Genomic DNA, 19,683 nt, shown 5'->3' on the forward strand with positions numbered 1-19,683 from the left:
AAAATTCCTGCAAAGATGACAGAAAATGTACTCCTGTGGCAAACGTAAGGGTAATTGTGCTTTAGACCACACATGGAGTAGCGATTGAGTGCAACCAGAATGCACCATTTAGTGAGTAGCGTGAGCTTTAGCATTTTCCGGCGTGTTCTGAAACGTGAACGCCGTTTTCAAATGCATCCAGATTAATGTAGACATATCCTAAGATATCATCTGATGTTCATTTTCAGTGATTCTGAATTTGCATGTTCCACATTCTCAAGGACTCGCTGATGAACATGCATCTCTTTCATCAGCCTTCACCGGCTCATATGTGCGTTTCACTTCAGTGTCCATGCTCATTAGTATGTGATTTTTATGTTTGCGCGTGCAACCTAGATTCTCCAGCGCCCATGGAAGTGCTATTTTTATCAAGAGCTCAGGAGTCTCATTCATTTCTTTCTCATCTCTCTTTCTCTCTCTTGCACATAGACATGCTCTGGTATTGCATGCTACAAAACATCTCTCGAAGTGTGAACCACATTAAAATTGCCAATATATGCTCAGCTATGACAGCAGATCACTAACTGTGATCAATGACCAGAAGATTTTTTTTTTAATCGAAAAATAGCATTTTAGTCTCAGAAATGATAACTGGACACCATTTGCTGTATTAAACAAGCAAGGTGCTGAATCGTACTACTGTTTTGTCTGCATTTATGGTTGTAATGCATCATGTTGCATGCACATGCTATTAAGAAAATGGTAAGCAGCACTTGTTTTATCCCTATAAAGAAAGCAGCATCTACCAGTTTGGATCCATCAGGAAAACCTCTCCCGCCATTTGTAGAAAACTCTTCTGTCACTTGTTGGAGTTTAATCGATCAAACAGAGATTTCAGCAACACAATGCATCCATTTAAAGTGCCCCATTATGCTATTTTAAAGTTTCCTAATGTTGTTTTGGAGTCTCCTACAACAGGTTTACATGCATCAAAGGTCAAAAAACTGTTTCATTTCCTCATAATATACATTTGTACATCACCACATTTTCAATGATTCTCAAACGACTCGTCAGATGAATCAATCTCTCTAAATCCTACTTTCCGCGAGCTACTCTGCTGCATTACGATTCATTTCATTGATTCAGAGTCGACTCTTTCTTTTGAAAGACAATAACTTTATATACGGTGCACTTTCCGATTTAAAACTTTGCAGGATGTTTTCATTCACTTAGAGCTATGTTACACACCACATGAAAGGTCATTTTCAAAAATCCATAATAGGGGCCCTTTAAAAAGCACACAGGTGCTTTCAGACAAAAACACTGAAGCTAATAGCAGCTCGCCTAGATGTCATCCAGCAACTGGTGATGCTAAACATAGAGAAGCTGCTGGGTTTTTAGGTCCATCAGAGTACACACTGTGTGTGCTGACATGAACAGTGTTTCCTGATGATGTCTAATAAGCTGACTGAAAGGCCATCTTTCTTTTCTGGTGTCTGTCTAGTTGCTCTGGTGACGTTTTAAGCCTTGTTTTGAAGGATTTGACTGCCTCAAGTATGTTTGAAGGACACAGAATAAGAAAGCACAGATAAAACTGACTATTCAAATTTGTTTGCATTGCTTTATTTTCATGACAATTAAGCACATTTGCTCCCAGTTTACATTGCAGATGTCCAGATGTTTTACTTTTGAGGCTGTCCTATTATTCTCAGGGCTCTCATTAGATTATCATAAAATGAAAGTAAAAAATGCTAGCATGATGTATACATATATATTACAAATTAAATAATTTAATCACAAATTAAATAATGCAGCCGCTATTATTTTCATAATTTTCGTACATTAAAGTAATTAAAATTTGAGGTGAAAAGGGGCTTAATTTTCATGAAAATGTCAGTTCAAAACATCTTAATGGTCTTAAAATTAGGCTTTGTTTTTGTTATGCAAAACATAATTTATATAGTAATTAATTAGTTAGTTTTTCATTTTAGTTTTATAAAATCTTTGCTTTTTTTCAGTTTTTAGTTTAATTAGTTTATTTTTTAGTAATTTTGTTTGCCATTCTTATTATGAATTATATTTCTAAATACATCGTTTTAATTGTATTATTAGTTCAGTTACAGTGATTTTAATTCTTCAACTTATTTCAGTTCAGAATTTTTATTTTTATTTTACTAATATTTTATTTCATATTTTTTTCAATTAAGAAAATGTTTTTACTAGTTTCCGTTAATGATGATTCCACTTCTTTTGATTTTGGGGTGCATCGGGACATGATTGTGTGAGATTCACTCTATGTGATATATATATATATATAACTTGCTGAACTTGCTGAAAAGGGATAAAAGGCAACAGGCCAAATTATGTGAGAAGCCACAGCCATCAGAGACACTCAAAGATAATGAAGGCCTTACAGAATCCTTCAAAACGAGGTTAAAACGGCCTCTGAGATGTTCTGCAGGTGAGACTGTGTGTCTTGATGACTTTTGTCTGTCTTCATCTGGTGCATCTCAATGACTTTCCAAGGAAAATGTGCATGTATGATTTATCTGCCCGTCTGCACCATCAGGGTGGTGTGAGCGTCACCTCAACATCCGCCTGTGCTTTTTGAATGAGTGTTTACATGCATCATATTTAGAAGTAGCGAGACGCTATCAATGTCATCTGAAATTACCAGCTCATTGCCAGACGCCCATCGCTTGCTTTTCATTGCGTTCGGTCTCTCATGGCAACAGATGGAGAGGAGGAGAGAACGCTGCTTCTTTCATACATCACAGAGATGGAGACTGAAGACATTAGAAATGCAGTAATGAATCATTAAAGGACACAAACAACAGCATAGATCCACTTTCACATAGTCGGCAGGCGCAGAAACATTGACAGGCGGATGACAGACAGCGCTTCGGTTATTTATGGGTTTAGACAGCTGGGAAAGATTCTGTTGAATAATCAGATTATTCATAGGAATATATTAATACATGAATATTAATTGTTTTCACTTGTGTGTGTGCGTGTGTTGTGTATTCAGTGATGTAGATGTAATTAAATCAACACTTAAATCAGAGACAACGAGAATTGGCCGAATCCTAAAGGAGCATGCATATCATTCGCAGAGAAGTCAGTCCCAGAATGCATTGCTCAAGCTCCAATATGGCAGGCAAAGCAAGAGAAATGTTGATTATAAGTATACCATTATGAGCTTGCGTGTTGCTTGAGATCAGATCTTTGTGCAAATGGAAGATGCACTTTTTCCCCTCCATGTACTGCAGTTCTGTCTCCTGAGCTTGGCTGTATTAAATTCAGTTTCTGATGTGTCATTTGATTATGTAAATTTATCCTCTCCAGGGGCCCAAATATCGCCGGCACTCTGTTGCTGAGTAACAGTGAGGAGACGCATACCTTGAATTAAGATACTTACTGACAAATAAATCATTTGAGCTTATGTACACTAGCGTTCAAAAGTTTGGGCTCGGTAAGATTCCTTTCTCTTTGTTTGTGGAGGGGGATAAGAAAGAAATATTTTTTATTTTTTATATTTATATTTATACTAGGATGCATCAAATTAATCAAAAGTGACAGTTAATATTTTATAATGTTACAAAAGATTTAATATAAATGCTAATTATCATATTAGAATGATTTCTGAAGGATCATGTGACACTGAAGACTGGCGTAATGATGCTGAAAATTCAGCTTTGTCATCACACTATTCTATCATTATTCTATTTATATTCACTGTTATTTCCTCTAAATCTTTGGGTTGGTTGTCATGATATCTGTTTCAGTATTATTGGCTCACTCCGCTGAAGGCAGATGGCGTGATTGGCTGGGAAAACTGGTTCAAACAGCCGGTGCCCTGCATCGTCCAATCAGAAGCTGCAACCAGCATGTGATTAGCATATGGAGTTCTGATATGAAGAGTGTTTCTGAATTGCCATTGGACTTGTGTTTGTGTGGGGGGAAATGGACCAGATCTCACATGAGTCTCAGTGAAGAAAAAAGAAAACTGCTGAGTATACACTGATTAAAGCCTAATGAACTGCAGCTACTATCGAAAAATGTTTCGCTCTGTCATTTATGTTTCATTCAAGTATCAACTTTGTCTCAAATTAATTTAGAGAAATACAAAAATGAGAGCATAATTGGTATACGGTAAGAGTATAGAGCTATGAATGAATATGAAGAGCAGCTCGGATCAGTGCCGTATGTTCGCACTTTCAATAAAACAATCAGCCACGAGACACCATATGCATTCTGGTGATTTTAAAATGGTTCAATGGTGTTTTCAGGCAAATAATGATGAGCAGGTTCATCTGAAAATGATTCTTCCACCTAGAAACTGAAGTAATCTCTCTCTCTCTCTCTCTCTCTCTCTCTCTCTCTCTCTCTCTCTCTCTCTCTCTCTCTATCGATTCAAACACTCATTTGTTTCTGTCTGCATGTTCTTTGTCACTTTCTAAAGAAGCATCAGGGTCCTGCTGTTTTCCTCTCAGTCTGACAGCATCAGCTCGTACCCTTTTCTTCCAAAATAGACACATTTGCATTTTTGGAGACAGTTCTGTGCTGATTTAAAGACGGCTTTAATCTCCAGGACGTTTTACAATTGCAGCGCAGCGTAGAGGAGACAGAAGAGGTTTCAAACGAGATCAGATTTATTCTGGTACTTTCAGTTCTACTAAATTGCTTTAATCAAGGTGATCTGACACAACTATCCATCAATACTAAACACCTTCCTCCTTTTCACAGAAGACTATCTACAGTATCTATCTATCTATCTATCTATCTATCTATCTATCTATCTATCTATCTATCTATCTATCTATCTATCTATCTATCTATAGTCTGTCTGTGTGTCTATCTTTCTATCTATCATCTTTCTATCATCTATATATCTGTCTATTATCTATCTATCTATCTATCTATCTATCTATCTATCTATCTATCTATAGTCTATCTATCTATCTATCATCTTTCTATCATCTATATATATCTGTCTATCATCTATCTATCTATCTATAGTCTTTCTGTCTGTCTATCATCTAACTATCTATCTGTCTGTCTGTCTGTCTATCTATCTATCTATCTATCTATCTATCTATCTATCTATCTATCTATCTATCTATCTATCTATCTATCTATCTATCTATCATCCATATATATATATCTGTCTATCATCTAACTATCTATCTATCTATAGTCTGTCTGTCTGTCTGTCATCTTTCTATCTATCTTTCTGTCTGTCTGTCTATATCATCTATCTATCTATCTATCTGTCCATCTGTCCGTCTGTCTATCGTTTTATCTGTCATTCTATCTATAATTTTGTCTTATTCCATAATAATAAACTACAGTTCAGAGATGTTGATTAACCAAGGTTTCATCAAACTGAGTCAAACGATTTACTTCTGTGAGTCTTTTTGAATGATTCACTTAACAGAACCAGTTCATAGGAATCATTTGCTCATGAATCAGAATGTTTGTTTGTTTTTACAGGTGAGGACACTATCTCAACTCAATCTTTTCTTGTCATTTTTTTACACAATCTCAAAATGTATTAATAATCAGATCACATCACACTGAATCGTGTCCAAATTTCCGAAATTATGATGCATTGCATTATTTTGTTGTATCAGAATCATATCCTTGTTGGTGTTTGGTGTTGTTGTTATACTGATGAAGCATCCTGGCGTTATTGTTCTTTTCAATCTGTTTTAATGTCAACTAATCAACAGTGCTTTTCTGTTCTTCTGTGTGTTTTATTCTAGACGATGCTCACTGCTATCTCCATGAGTGCCATCGCCACAAACGGCGTAGTGCCAGGTAAGCAAGCTCCTGCTCGAGCTTAACATGTGCATGTGGGTCGCCTTGGAAACAGGAAGCGGTCACCGTAGCAACAACAACTCCGAGCAATGACCAGACAGCAAAATCCTCAAAGCTATATTTATGTATTCATAACTCGATGAGCGTGGCCTGTCCTAATGACCCCCTTGATCTTATCTCTTGATTGGAGGAGAGCAGAGGTGAGGTGAAATTGCCAGGTTTGGTTCCTCATCCGATGTTCATCAGCGATAGGCTGCTATTATCCCTATAGTGCTAAAAGCCTCTCGATGAGCATGCTTAATATTTCCCAAGAAACAGGAAGTTGTAATTGTTGGTTGTATTGAGCTATTTTTCAGAGCTGTCAACACCAGAATGCTTTGTTAATATCCTATAATATCGTTTCCTAAGTGGGTTTTTTGTTTGTGATCATGCATCTGTTTTTAACAGCTGGCGGCTCCTACTACATGATCTCTCGTTCTCTGGGCCCTGAGTTTGGTGGAGCGGTGGGAATCTGCTTCTACTTGGGCACCACCTACGCTGGAGCCATGTACATCCTGGGCTGCATCGAGATCCTGCTGGTGAGATCAACAACATGTGTGTTTTATGAGTCTGTGTCTTAAAGAGGACCTGTTATGTCCATTTACAAAGTCTTGTTTTTGGGCTAGAACAGATTTTCATGCTTTGATGTTCATTATTTTCCACTGTTGCAGCTCCTCTCTTCCCAGTCCGCTCTGTTTAGTTCCTGTCTCCATGAAGCTCCTCCTTCTGAAAAGCACACTGTGCTCTGATTGGTCGGCTGGAGCAGTGTGTTGTGATTGGTCAAGCACTTTAAATTTGGGAAATGTCCCGCCCCTTACCATAACCGCCAGTTTAACACACTACTTACTAACTCAACCAGGCCCCGCCCCTTTATTCTGCGTATGAATTGGGCAGGAATTATTTAAAGGGATAGTTCACCCAAAAATTAATGAGAAAAATTCTGTTATCATTTACTCACCCTCATGTCGTTCCAAACCCATAAGACTTTCGTTTATTTTCGGAACACAAATGAAGATTTTTTTGATGAAATCTGAGCGATTTTTGTCCCTCCATTGACAGCTACGCAACTACCATTTTGAAACTTCAAAAAGTTCATAAAGAGATCGTAAAACTAATCCAAATGAATTGAGCGGTTTAGTCCAAATTTTCTGAAGAGACTCGATCGCTTTATATGATGAACAGATTGAATTTAGGCTTTTTTTCACATATAAACATTGACCAGCGAACATAAACAGAAGCTCAACCGAACCTGCTTGACGCATGAGAACAAACATCATTGGTTCTTGCTGAAGCTCAAATGTGATGCGTAACAAGAGAATGAACCTCATTGGTTCTCGCACATCAAGCGAACATGCTTGAGCTTCCGTTTACCACAACTGATGTGTGAGTTGATGAATGTTTAAATGTGAATAAAAACCTAAATTAAATCTGTTTATCATATAAAGTGATTGAGTCTCTTCAGAAAGTTTGGACTAAACCGCTCAATTCATATGGATTAGTTTTACGATCTCTTAATGAACTTTTTGAAGCGTCGAAGTGAAAGTTGCGTAGCTGTGTTGCAAACAGCAACATTACACACTAAAGAAAGTTGAATGTAAAAAAAGCATTTGAAAGACTTAATATAAAGCATTGTTGTATGGACTACTTTTATGGTGCTTTTTGGAAGCTTGTCCACCGTTCACTATATTCTTTTGTGCAGCCTGGACATTCTGCTAAACTTCTCCTTTTTAACTCCATGAGAGAAATAAAGTCGTATGCATTCGGAATGACATGAGGCACAATTGTATCAGGAAACAATTTTACCATAAGTGACTTTTATACTTTAAATCAACCAATGAAATACACGCACAGGATTGTGGGATATCATTGGCAGCGAAAGACCAGATGAAGACATCTTAGTAGTCAAATCATAATTTTTTTTACGTTTATTTTATTGGTTGTTGTTCGTCACTCTTTCGTTTTATCTCTCTATCTCTCATCCTGCTTTCCCTCCCTCCTCTTCGAGCGAGTAATTAAGTAATTATGCAGACTCTGCGTTTAATTGCTCCGCTGATGAGCGCTAGCGTGTCCTCAGAGCCTCGCTGGCCTCGTGTTTTAACACACGTGTTCTCGGCTGCTCGTGGATCTTTACTCGTCGGGGGCTCGAGTCTATCTCACTTCTGGGTTAATTCTCTCTTCCAGAGGAACATCAGCTTAGCTCCCATTGTCCGTGGAAAATCTTCTCCATGCTTGAGATCCGCGGGTCCACGGCGTGCTGATTCAAGAGTGTTTTATCCAGACTTCGGTTCAGAAGGACATAAATCCGAATAAAGCTGTATTCTGTAACCCGGCAGATATTATTAAAATGAACAGGTCACCATAGAGACTAGCTGAACAACAGTGTGTGTGTGTGTGTGTGTGTGTGTGTGTGTGTGTGTGTGTGTGTGTGTGTGTGTTAGTGTGTGTATTTCATCAATTTAACAAAGCTTATTTGCAGTGCCGTCACTTCCTACATGCAGATAACACAGTCTGTAAAGAGAATCCACAAGCGACACAATCTCTGTTGACAAAAAAAAAAAAAAAAAATTCATTTAATTGTAAAATGTATCACAGATTATTCTGAAACATAAAAATGCTTCTTTTTTTTTTTTTTTTACATAATAAATAACAAAAAAAAATTGCATAATAATTATTACATAATTATTGGGAATCTGTCAAGATCATGTCCGGGTCATATTTCCTCCCAAAAAAGAGTGATTTATGAAATATATTTTATAATTATATATAATTATATTTTACTTATATATGTATGCTAATATATATATATATATATATTCTTGTTTAACTATTTTGTTGTTGATATGGTGTGTATATGTGTGTTTCTAAAACTCTAAATATAATATAATTAATATATTGTTTTAACAAGCAAAGGCTGTTAAATCAAATCAAATCAAATCAAGTATATTTGTATAGCGCTTTTCACAATACAGATTGTATCAAAGCAGCTTCACAGTATTAAATTAAAATAAAATAATACAACAAGGTTTGTTTCTAGTGGAATTTATTGATTGATAGAATAAAATTAAACTCCAGTAGTGTCCCTGCATTTATTTAATGGCAAAAAAAAATCATATTATGTCATGACAATTGACATTGGCATATTTTCCCCCTCAAATTGTTTCTGTAAGCAAAATGCAATTAAATATAAATCTTTCTTTTTGGGGGGAGAATAATGACCCGGGCCTGATTTTGAGAGATTTCGTAAAATCCTCAATAATTACTCATTTTTATCCTTCTTATAAGGGTAAATGTATGAAATAGTTTAATGAACAATGCAATATATTGTGCTTAGAGGCGTGAAACAGAGCATATGCACCCAAAAGTTTACGGCTTTAAATATAATTTAGGTCAGGCGTCTAATAAGGACTAATGGCAGGCCATTTGCAGTATTAATTCCACGCTTGACTAGTTCAATTAGCGCTTGTAGAACTGAACTCACGCTAGTCTGTTTTACCGCCTGTGTCGTCGTGAATCTCTCTCATCTCTCTTTCTTTTGTCCCTCTTTGTCTGTTTGCTATTCTTTGAATCTTTTTAGATTTATCTTGTTTAACCTTTACCATCATTTAAACCTTGTTTATCATTTGTACACTCATTTTCTGACCTTTAACCTTCCCCAGTCTTGTTTCTGTATTATATTTGACTGTTCAGTTTCTGTTGTAAACATTAGCCTTATAAAATAAGCTATTAAGTCTTCATCATCGATTTAGTTAGAAAGATGGATGTCAAACATTTTCCATTTGGTTACTGTTATGTTGACTGAAATGAAGATGCTCTGAACCAGTTTTGTTCGGCAAAAATAGTGGAAAAACGATACATGAAATTATTTATAATGGCATACGGTGCTTGGCATGGTTCAGATGTTATTAGCTGAAAAATACATGACGTTTCATTTTTTGGTGCTTTAGGCTAAAATCCCTAGTAAAACACTCGAGTATCATTTAGAAAATGATGAAGAAAGACCCTTTTTATGGGTAATTTATTCTGAGAGAGGCAGTTTAATGAAACGATGAGGACAGCAGGTCATCCATAAATGTAAGATAAAGTCCATAAAGTGAGGAAAGTTGTTTTTTATCTCTGAACATTGACTGGCAGTCCCAAGTATCTGATTAGCATTTATGCATTTCTCTTTGCACTTTCTTTCCTCCTCCTATCTCAGGTGTACATTGTCCCACAAGGGGCGATCTTTAAGATGGAGGGCCTGGAGGGAGCCGAGGCCGAGGCCGCCATGCTGAACAACATGCGTGTTTACGGGACACTCGTGCTGAGCTTCATGGCCCTGGTGGTGTTTGTGGGAGTGAGGTACGTGAACAAGCTGGCGCTCGTCTTCCTCGCCTGTGTCATCTGTTCGATCCTCGCCGTCTACGCTGGAGTGATCAAGACCGCCTTCGAGCCTCCCATCTTCCCGTATGTGATATTACAGTCATATCAGGGCCAAACTTATGCCAGAAACAGCAGTGTTATTCTACTTGGATTATAGTTTTATTAATATTTTGAATTAGCGTTTTTTAGTTTTCATGTTAATTTTAGATACGTTTTTTTATTAAATGTGATTGTCATTTTATTTTTTTAAAATATATATGTATTTTTATTTCAGTTTTAGTTTTTATTTATTTCCAGTTCATAATTTTAGTGTTTCAACTGTTTTAGTTTATTGCCCAGGCAACATTGTTAATTTTTAGTTTAAGTTTTTCAAGTAATATTTATATTTTAGTTTATTAAAATAAATGTTTTAGTTAAAAATAATAACCCTGGTGCACTGTAAAAAAAAAAAAAAGTTATAAATTAGGATTATTGGAGTATGTTTTACAAAAAAATGCTTTTTCAGTATTTCTACTTCAGAATTTCATGTTTGTCTTTCTTTGAATTTTTTGGGTTACATTTACAAGCAATTTCTGTGTGAAAAGTTATAAATTAGGATTATTGGAGTATGTTTTACAAAAAAAAATACTATTTCAGTATTTCTACTTCAGAATTTCAGGTTTGTCTTTCTTTGAATTTTTTTTAGTTAAGTTTACAAGCAATTTCTGTGTGAAAAGTTTTTTTTTTTTTTTAAGATTGAAATCTGTAATTGATTTCCACAGTGTGTGTGTGCTGGGGAACCGGACTCTGGTTTGGAAAGGCTTCGATGTGTGTGCGAAGGTCATCGAGAGAGAAAACGTCACGGTCACCACCAAACTCTGGCGGCTTTTCTGCGACTCCGAGTTCTTGAACGCGACCTGCGACACCTACTTCTCCAGTAACAACATCACGGAAATACAGGGCATCCCAGGAGTCATGAGTGGCACCCTGCGCGGTAAATACACACACAAAATGACATCATCACAACACACTCATATCATCATAACCGTGCACAAAGAACGGCACACAGTATTGATACAAATACTTTAGCTAAAAAAAAAGTTTTTAAGAAAGTCTAAGTTAACACTTGTTCAAAACAATCACTTTAGCAAAGTTTGTACTATCTGTTTATTCTGATAAATAAAATTAATTTTGTTCAATATACTGCAATTAAAATATGTTTATATAAAAATATATTTTAAAAATACAGAAATAATATTATTTTAAAAAGTAAAGATTCTGAAAGTATTGAAGGAGCTTCCATAATTTAATATTGGTTTACAGTAGTGACCATACATTTTATTTTATTATATACGATTAATACCATATTTTTAAATATAACGGTTTTGTTATAAATATGGTGATAATTTGGTGGACACCTAACTTCATATATGATATTTTCCATCTGAATCTAACCGTCATGTCAACAAACGGGAAAGTCATCCGGCTGTTTATTATCATGTTAATTATTACTTTAATACTTTTATATATTCTTCTGTTGTTGAAAAACTGTTGCTTTATTTACCTTGAACAAAACTGAAAATCATTAAGAAGACCTATACTTCATAATTTTAGCGATTCTCATTTGCTACTTTTGCTCATTTTAAAAAACATCAAATATAAGATCAAATTAGCACAGAATCAACTTTTTATATATATATATATATATATTATTATTATTTTTTTTTTTTTTTACTTTCTATACATCAAAGAATTCTGAAACTAAATGAATCACAGTTTCCACAAAAACATGACAGCTCAACAGTTTTCAACATTGATAATAATCATAAATGTTTCTTGAGCATCAAATCATCATATTAGAATGATTTCTGAAGGATCATGTGACACTGAAGACTGGAGTAATGATGCTGAAAATTCAGCTTTGATCACAGGAATAAATTACATTTCAAATATATTCACATAGAACAGTTATTTTAAATTGTAATAATATTTTACATTATTATTTACTGTATTTTTGATCAACTAAATGCAGCAGAAGAGACTTCTTTCAAAAACATTAAAAACTCTTACCGTCCCCAAGCTTTTGAACGCTAGTGTTCCTACAGAAGATAAAATATTAAATAGAAGGATATTAAAAAAAAATGTCTTAATTTTTCAACAGTGCATGCTAACAATCACTATTATTATTGCTGATATTCAGGGTTAGTGATTTGAACAAGCCCCTAATGATGAAAAAAATATCTCATATTCTCTCTCTTTGTTTTGCTTTCTCCTTTTTTCATCCAGATAACCTGTTTGGGAATTATATGGATAAGGGTCAGTTCATTGAGAAGGTGGGAATAACGGCTGTGGTGGAACCCGATTCTGTCCCGACCAACACTAACCGGTACGTGCTGGCGGACGTCACCTCCTTCTTCACCATGCTGGTGGGCATCTACTTCCCCTCCGTGACAGGTTAGTCTTCTCCACAGCCGGATCTCATCCGTCATTTATGATTATGAAAATTAACCTTGTAGATCTGAATTTTGCAACACTTTCCAATAAGGTTCCATTGGTTAACATTGGTTAACTGCATGAGTTAACATGAACTAACAATGAAAAATACTTCTGAAGCGTTTATTAATCTTAATTCTTATTAATTTCAACATTTACTAATACATTATTAAAATCAAAAGTTGGATCTGTTAATATCATTTAATGAACCTGTGCTAACTTAAACTGACAATGAGCAGTTGTATTTTTATTAACTAACATTAACAAAGATTAATAAATACTGTAACAAATGTATTGCTCATTGTTTCTTAATGCATTAACTAATGTTAACTAATAATTGTGCTTTATTGTAAAGTGTTACTGTAATACGAAAAGTCAAAGTTTGGATTTGCAAAGTCAAATCATCAAAATAACACAAATAGGAGTATGGGGAATTATTGTATATAGTAAGCAAAACATTGTACTGTAAGATCTGCCTTGTTTTGAACAGGTATCATGGCTGGATCAAACCGATCTGGTGATTTGCAGGATGCCCAGAAGTCCATTCCCATCGGCACCATCCTGGCCATCACCACCACCTCCATCATCTGTATCTTCTCATACATCAACACACACATATACAGCGCTCCACCTGGTGGACACAGTCTGATATCACACCCTCCTGCAGAACAGTTTATGAGACACTGTCCGGCCCACAAAAAGTCGCTGTTTAGATTTAAATTGGCAAATGCTTAAAGTTCCCCCGCAGTCAATAATTTTAACCCTTAAAACTCATCTTTGATCACCAAAATTACATATTTAAATGTTTTTTTCCTTGAAAAAAATTTTCTTCATGCCTTAAAATAGCTTGAATGTAATTCAACACCCTTGCCTATTTAGTATGCGCGGCTCTATGAATATGCAAATGAGCCCCGCCTCCACTCACTCACTCAGCTCAGAGATCCACTGGTTGACGATCACACGTTGATCTGATTGGTTACAAGGTAGTTTGTGACGTCAGAAACACCAGCGATTTCAAAGCGTGTTTTTGAGACTGTCTTTGGTTCACTGCAGTTTTAAGGAGGAAATACTCAGCAATGGTGTCGACTTATGAATTTACACATGCTTTGTCTGAAAGCATATTAAAAACACCACATAGACACATAAACAACATTAAAAGCTGGATTTTCACCACAGAGGGACTTTAAGAGTCTCTGATTGGCTTATTATTGCAGTGATTATTATGTTTCTAGGATGTTATATGTTTGGCAACAGTTCTTCTAACCATAACTGATGGAGTGTGTAGCTTTTCATTTCTTAAACAATCATAGGAAGACACATCATGGCCATATTCCAGGATGACAATGTCAAAATTCATCAAATATTTATGCACCTCTTGATGGAAATAAATGTTGTGATGTTATTTCCATCAAGAGGTGCATCAGTTTTTGGTCAAGATCTTGTATCATCAATGCAAGAGTCCAGCACTCTGTAAAGTCTCCTCCAACACTTTCAATGAATTTAAGGTCTGGATTCATTCATGTGTGAAAATGATTCTTCATGCTCCTCCCAACCATTCTTTCACAATCTGAGCCTGATGAATCTTGACATTGTCCTCCTGGAATATGGTCATGATGTGTTTATAAACTCACAAAACAGGCTGATAAGAGTTCATATTTGTCCAAAACACAAATCTTCTCCAGATGTTCTTTAACCGAAGTATCCAGACATGTCCAGCGTGGTGCTGTTCGGCTCCTGCATCGAGGGAATGGTGCTGAGGGATAAGTATGTCATACACACTCTGCTTAACTTATAAATATGTCATGTGATTTAGTGCATGAGAAGATACAGGGTAAGACTGTGTAATGCTCTTAAAAGGCGGCTGCGTTTATTTGATCAAAAATGCAGGAAAATCTGTAATATTATGAAATATTATGTTGATTTAAAATGTTTTCTATGTGAGTATATAGAAAAATGTAATTTATTCCTGTGATCAGCATCATTACTCCAGTCTTCAGTGTCACATGATCCTTCAGAAATCATTCTAATATGATGATTTGCTGCTCAAGAAATATGGATTCTTTGATGAACAGGATGTTCAAAAGAACAGCATTTATTTGAAATAGAATCTTTTGTAACATTATAAATGTCACTGTTGATCAACTGAATTGCTGACTGCATCTCAGGTTTGGTGAGGCCGTCAGGGGTAATCTGGTGATCGGGACACTGGCGTGGCCCTCGCCCTGGGTCATCGTCATCGGCTCCTTCTTCTCCACCTGTGGCGCAGGTCTTCAGAGCCTGACGGGCGCTCCTCGTCTCCTACAGGCCATCGCACGGGACGGCATCGTGCCGTTCCTCAGGGTGAGCAGACACACTGAGTCACATTCACATTACAGATTATTGCCTTGTGTTTATCTGCGTGTGTGTTGCAGGTGTTCGGCCACGGAAAAGCAAACGGGGAGCCGACCTGGGCCCTGCTCCTGACCGCTTGTATCTGTGAGAGTGGGATTCTCATCGCTTCCCTGGATAACGTCGCTCCGATCCTCTCCATGTAAGAGGCGTCACGCTCACGAACAAACATGCGCTGGAATATACAGCCGAACCAGAGAGTGTTTGCACACTTGAGTCATGTTTAAAACTTCTGAATATCAATGCATTAGATAAAAATAAAAAATAAAATAAAAAGACACATTAAAATATAGTTCATTTTTATCAATTAAAAAATAAAATAAGATATAAATATCAGATGAAAACCTGAATTAAAATGTTTTTAGAAATGTTGGCTCGGCAAATAACTAACATGACTGAAACTGGAATAAAATCAAATTAAATCTAAATAGCATAAATAATAATAATAATAAAAAGGCGCTTAACAAAATTACTGAAACAAACTAAAATGATCAATATCAAAAATATAAAAGGTAATTCAAAAAGGTAATAAATACTATAATAGTAGTATAAAAATAATACGAAAATAACAATAATTCAGCTTTATTTCAAATAACATTAACAAAAATTCATTTTAATAGTTTAAGGTTTAGTTATTGTGAAAAATAAATATAATATCAATATGATCCACTGAACACAAACAAACAAGCAAACAATACTGACTGTCTTTGTTTCAGCACTACATGTTTTATTTAGCTATTTTAAACTTCTTTTTGTCCCTTTTTTGTTTGAAAAATCAGACTTTTTTAAAATAAATGATATTTAGTTCAATATTCTCATAGACACACATTTTAAGACGTCAGACACTTGTTGACACCACTGTACATGATCTGCTTGTGTTCACTGACATGATCCTGCTGGTTTTTCTGGTGCTGTTTCTGCAGGTTCTTCCTCATGTGCTACATGTTTGTGAATCTGGCCTGCGCTGTTCAAACTCTTCTCAGAACGCCCAACTGGAGACCACGGTTCAAGTTCTACCACTGGTGAGCTTCAGGCCGCCACGTCTTTCTGTTTACTGTGGCTTTACTTGTGTTTGTACTCTAACATTTGCCTTCCTGTTCTCCGACAGGACTCTTTCCTTCCTCGGCATGAGTCTTTGTCTCTCGCTCATGTTCATCTGTTCTTGGTACTATGCCATCGTTGCCATGGTGATCGCCAGCTGTATCTACAAGTATATCGAGTTCCGAGGGTAAGTGGATCGTGACCCGGAGTCGGGGAAAACCAAGGCGATGGATTAGAGTTTAGTTTTAGGCGTTTGACCTGTCAGGATTTGTCGATCCCTCATAATCCGCCCGGCCAAGAACAGCAGAAATCTGCTCCGGGATTTGATTAGTTTGATGCCTTTCCTTTGGAAACACTTCTAGAGTCAAGCCGAACAGTGACCCGAGTCTGTCGCCGGAAATTAAAGAGGGGGGGCAAATTGGCGGCAGGATTATGGAGTCTGAGGCTGTTCCTCGCAATGGAATACTTACTGCATTCTGCACTGTACACTTAAAAACAGAACAATGCACATTTTAAATAGTAGTATGCATATGTCGTAGTGACATTTATAGAAATTTTTGCAGTCAAAAAATTTATCAAAATGCAAGGTTAAGTTGAGTGGATTGCATTGTGGGATACAGTACCCAGTTGCAGGGTGCTCTGATGTACAATGCACACAGTGTAAATATGCACAATATACTGCAGATATAGTAAGAGTAGTGTGTGTGTGTGTGTGTGTGTGTGTGTGTGTGTGCGTGCGTGTGCGCGTGCGTGTGTGTGTGTGTGTGTTTACAGGGCGGAAAAGGAATGGGGTGATGGAATCCGAGGTCTGTCTCTCAGTGCGGCTCGCTTCGCCCTCATGAGGCTGGAAGAGGGACCACCACACACCAAGAACTGGAGGCGAGTGCATAAATATTTGTAGATTTATATTAATAGATTTATATTTACATATATGTATTCCTATGCATATATTTAGGCATATATTTTTATTTATATATTTAGACTAATATATTTAAATTGCATTTGTGTGTGTGTATATATATATATAATCAAATCAGTTAATCACAATTAATGGCATCTAACATAAAAGTTTGTTTATATAATATATGTGTGTGTTTATATATATTTTATATATATTTATAAAATTCATATGTTATTTTTTAAATGTTATTCTATTATTAATTATAAATTATATATTTAGATTAATAGATTTATAGTTATAGAATTGTGTTATTCTTACAATAAAGATATATTTATAAATATAAAAATGTTTATATTATCCATATTCACATAAGTATATTTTAAATATATTTAAATATACATATGTTTGTTAAATTTCAGTAATTATTTAATTATATTATTCAGTTATACTATTCTCTATATGTCCATATACATATATTTATAAATATAAATAGTTAAATTAAATAGTTAAACAATTACATTTAAATTGTTAAATTAAATAGTTACAGATATATATGAAGAGTTCAGATGCAAAAGCCTTTAAGTGCCATCTGAAATTTTCTTCTAGAATGATCATTTTTATAAAGCTTGTATATTTAAGTTCAATTATTTCACTTAAATGGCAATGCAAATTACCTATTAATTGTCATTTAAGTGAAATTACTGAACTTAAATATACAAGCTTTATAAAAATGATCATTCTAGAAGAAAATTTCAGATGGCACTTAGAGGCTTTTGCATCTGAAGTCTTCATATACAGTATGCATGCGTCATTTTAAGAACAGTTGTTATTTTAATTATTTTATTGGTGTTATTGCACACAATTGATCTTTTTAAAGTTTTGACCACCATTCAAGAATTTTTGTAGTTATTCTTGATCAGTGACGCAACATGTTTTAAGTTCTCTCCTTCCTCTCGATCTCCACAGACCTCAGATATTAGTCCTGGTCAGCATGGACTCCGAGCTGCACGTGGATCAGCCTCGTCTGCTGTCTCTGACCAGTCAGCTGAAGGCTGGGAAGGGTCTGACCATCGTGGGCGCAGCGCTGGAGGGAACTTACCTGGACAACCTTCCTCAGGGGCAGCAGGTCGAACAGGTGACACACACACACACTTTCACTGAGGCACCTACACGGACACCACAGGCACGTTAGAATCAGGGTTAATGTTGTTTTCGCCATCTCACAGTCTCTGAGGAAGCTGATGGAGACGGAGAAGGTGAAGGGTTTCTGTCAGGTTGTTATCTCCTCCAACAAGAGAGACGCCACATCACACTTGGTCCAGGCCGGAGGGTTGGGTGGTCTTCAACACAACACCGTTCTGGCCAGCTGGCCACGCAACTGGAAACAGGCCGAGGATCATCAGAGCTGGAGAAACTTCATTGGTGAGGGGCAGAAGCACCATTTCCTGTGAATTAAATATAAAAAAATATAAATGCAATAACATTAATTATAGTTAGTTCAATTAAATATAATATGTTTAAGTTCAACTTAATGTATTCATTTGAATGTAGATAAAATCAATTGAATGCAACCACTTACGATAAAAAAATTGATTAATTTCAACAAATCATTTTTTTCAGTGCAATTAAGCATCATTTCTTCCTATTGCAAGGAAGAATCACACATGACATCTCTTTGATTGCTCAATCGTTTATCTTAGGGTGTGTTCACACTGGATTAAAATGAACTCTGGTGCGATTGCTCTGTTAGTGCGGTTCAGTTGAATAAGTGTGATCGCTGCGATCCGAACCCTGGTGTGCACTAAACAAGCTGATGAGATGAGTCTCGCTCCACTTCTAAACAAATCTGGTGCGGTTCGAATGAAATATGAATGCTAGGGATGCACCGAAATGAAAATTCTTGGCCGAAACCGAAAACCGAAAAAGAGGAAACCAAGGCCGAAAACCAAAAACCGAAACACCGAAAGAAATTATGCCAATTATTGTTAGTACCATTGCATTTATGGCTATGACTGTGTACTAAGTTTACTAAAATCAAGGCATTGCAATTGCATAAATTAATATTAAAGTTTCAAAGAATAAATCCATTAAAATTTTATGCAAATATTTATTTAGCATTTGCAAAGTATAAAATTAAATGTTTAACTTGACCCCACTCATGTGTACATTAAATAATAATGTAAAAGCCTACTGGCCTGGAGAAAGGTTTAAAAATGAAATGTTCTCTCATAAAAACAAAGTGCATTTAGGTCAATACTGCCATAGCCCAAAATAATATCTGCAGTTATATGCTCATGGACGTGAGTTGCAAAAACCATAAACAGCTCAGTTAAACCTCTGAGAAATGACGGCTGCTCTGCACACACACTCAAAGGTCTCTCGCTCCCTCTCTCTGCCGCGCGCGCTACGTATGCGCGCTCATGCTCGCTCGCGATTCCGGGAGATTTAAACTAATTTGCGGGCATTAGGGAGCCGGTATCAATACGCGGGAGACTCCCGGAACTTCCGGAAGACTTGGGATGTCTGTGTTTTGAAAATCGCTGTCCGTGGGTCACTCTTAGATATATTTAAATACGTCCACACCGCAGATATGTAATGTTGCTTCAGACAAGCACGTGCAGGTCGCGGTGTCTGCTGTTTGCGTCATCACAACATTTCGGCCGTATTGTTTCGGTGATAAAAGT

General features: G+C 36.2%; 1 protein-coding gene across 6 annotated transcripts in view; it reads left to right on the forward strand.

Moving 5' to 3' along the window:
* The window catches only part of slc12a5a (solute carrier family 12 member 5a), a 107,746-nt gene that overhangs the window by 78,854 nt on the left and 9,209 nt on the right, over positions 1 to 19,683 (forward strand). For all 6 annotated transcript variants that reach the window (XR_014608196.1, XR_014608197.1, XR_014608198.1 and 3 more), the window contains 14 exons: positions 5,745 to 5,799; positions 6,247 to 6,377; positions 10,034 to 10,281; positions 10,959 to 11,170; positions 12,463 to 12,630; positions 13,160 to 13,258; positions 14,376 to 14,433; positions 14,835 to 15,009; positions 15,081 to 15,199; positions 15,981 to 16,079; positions 16,166 to 16,285; positions 16,873 to 16,977; positions 17,966 to 18,134; positions 18,226 to 18,421. Coding sequence is in view for 2 of the 6 variants with exons in the window: in XM_084128287.1 (XP_083984413.1) it covers positions 5,745 to 5,799; positions 6,247 to 6,377; positions 10,034 to 10,281; positions 10,959 to 11,170; positions 12,463 to 12,630; positions 13,160 to 13,258; positions 14,376 to 14,433; positions 14,835 to 15,009; positions 15,081 to 15,199; positions 15,981 to 16,079; positions 16,166 to 16,285; positions 16,873 to 16,977; positions 17,966 to 18,134; positions 18,226 to 18,421 (1,954 nt within the window). In the remaining 4 variants the exon portion in view is untranslated. The remainder of the gene's footprint in view (positions 1 to 5,744; positions 5,800 to 6,246; positions 6,378 to 10,033; positions 10,282 to 10,958; positions 11,171 to 12,462; positions 12,631 to 13,159; positions 13,259 to 14,375; positions 14,434 to 14,834; positions 15,010 to 15,080; positions 15,200 to 15,980; positions 16,080 to 16,165; positions 16,286 to 16,872; positions 16,978 to 17,965; positions 18,135 to 18,225; positions 18,422 to 19,683) is intronic.

This window comes from Abramis brama (genome assembly GCF_963993115.1).
Source record: "Abramis brama genome assembly, chromosome: 11".
NCBI classification, from domain to species: Eukaryota; Metazoa; Chordata; class Actinopteri; order Cypriniformes; family Leuciscidae; genus Abramis; species Abramis brama.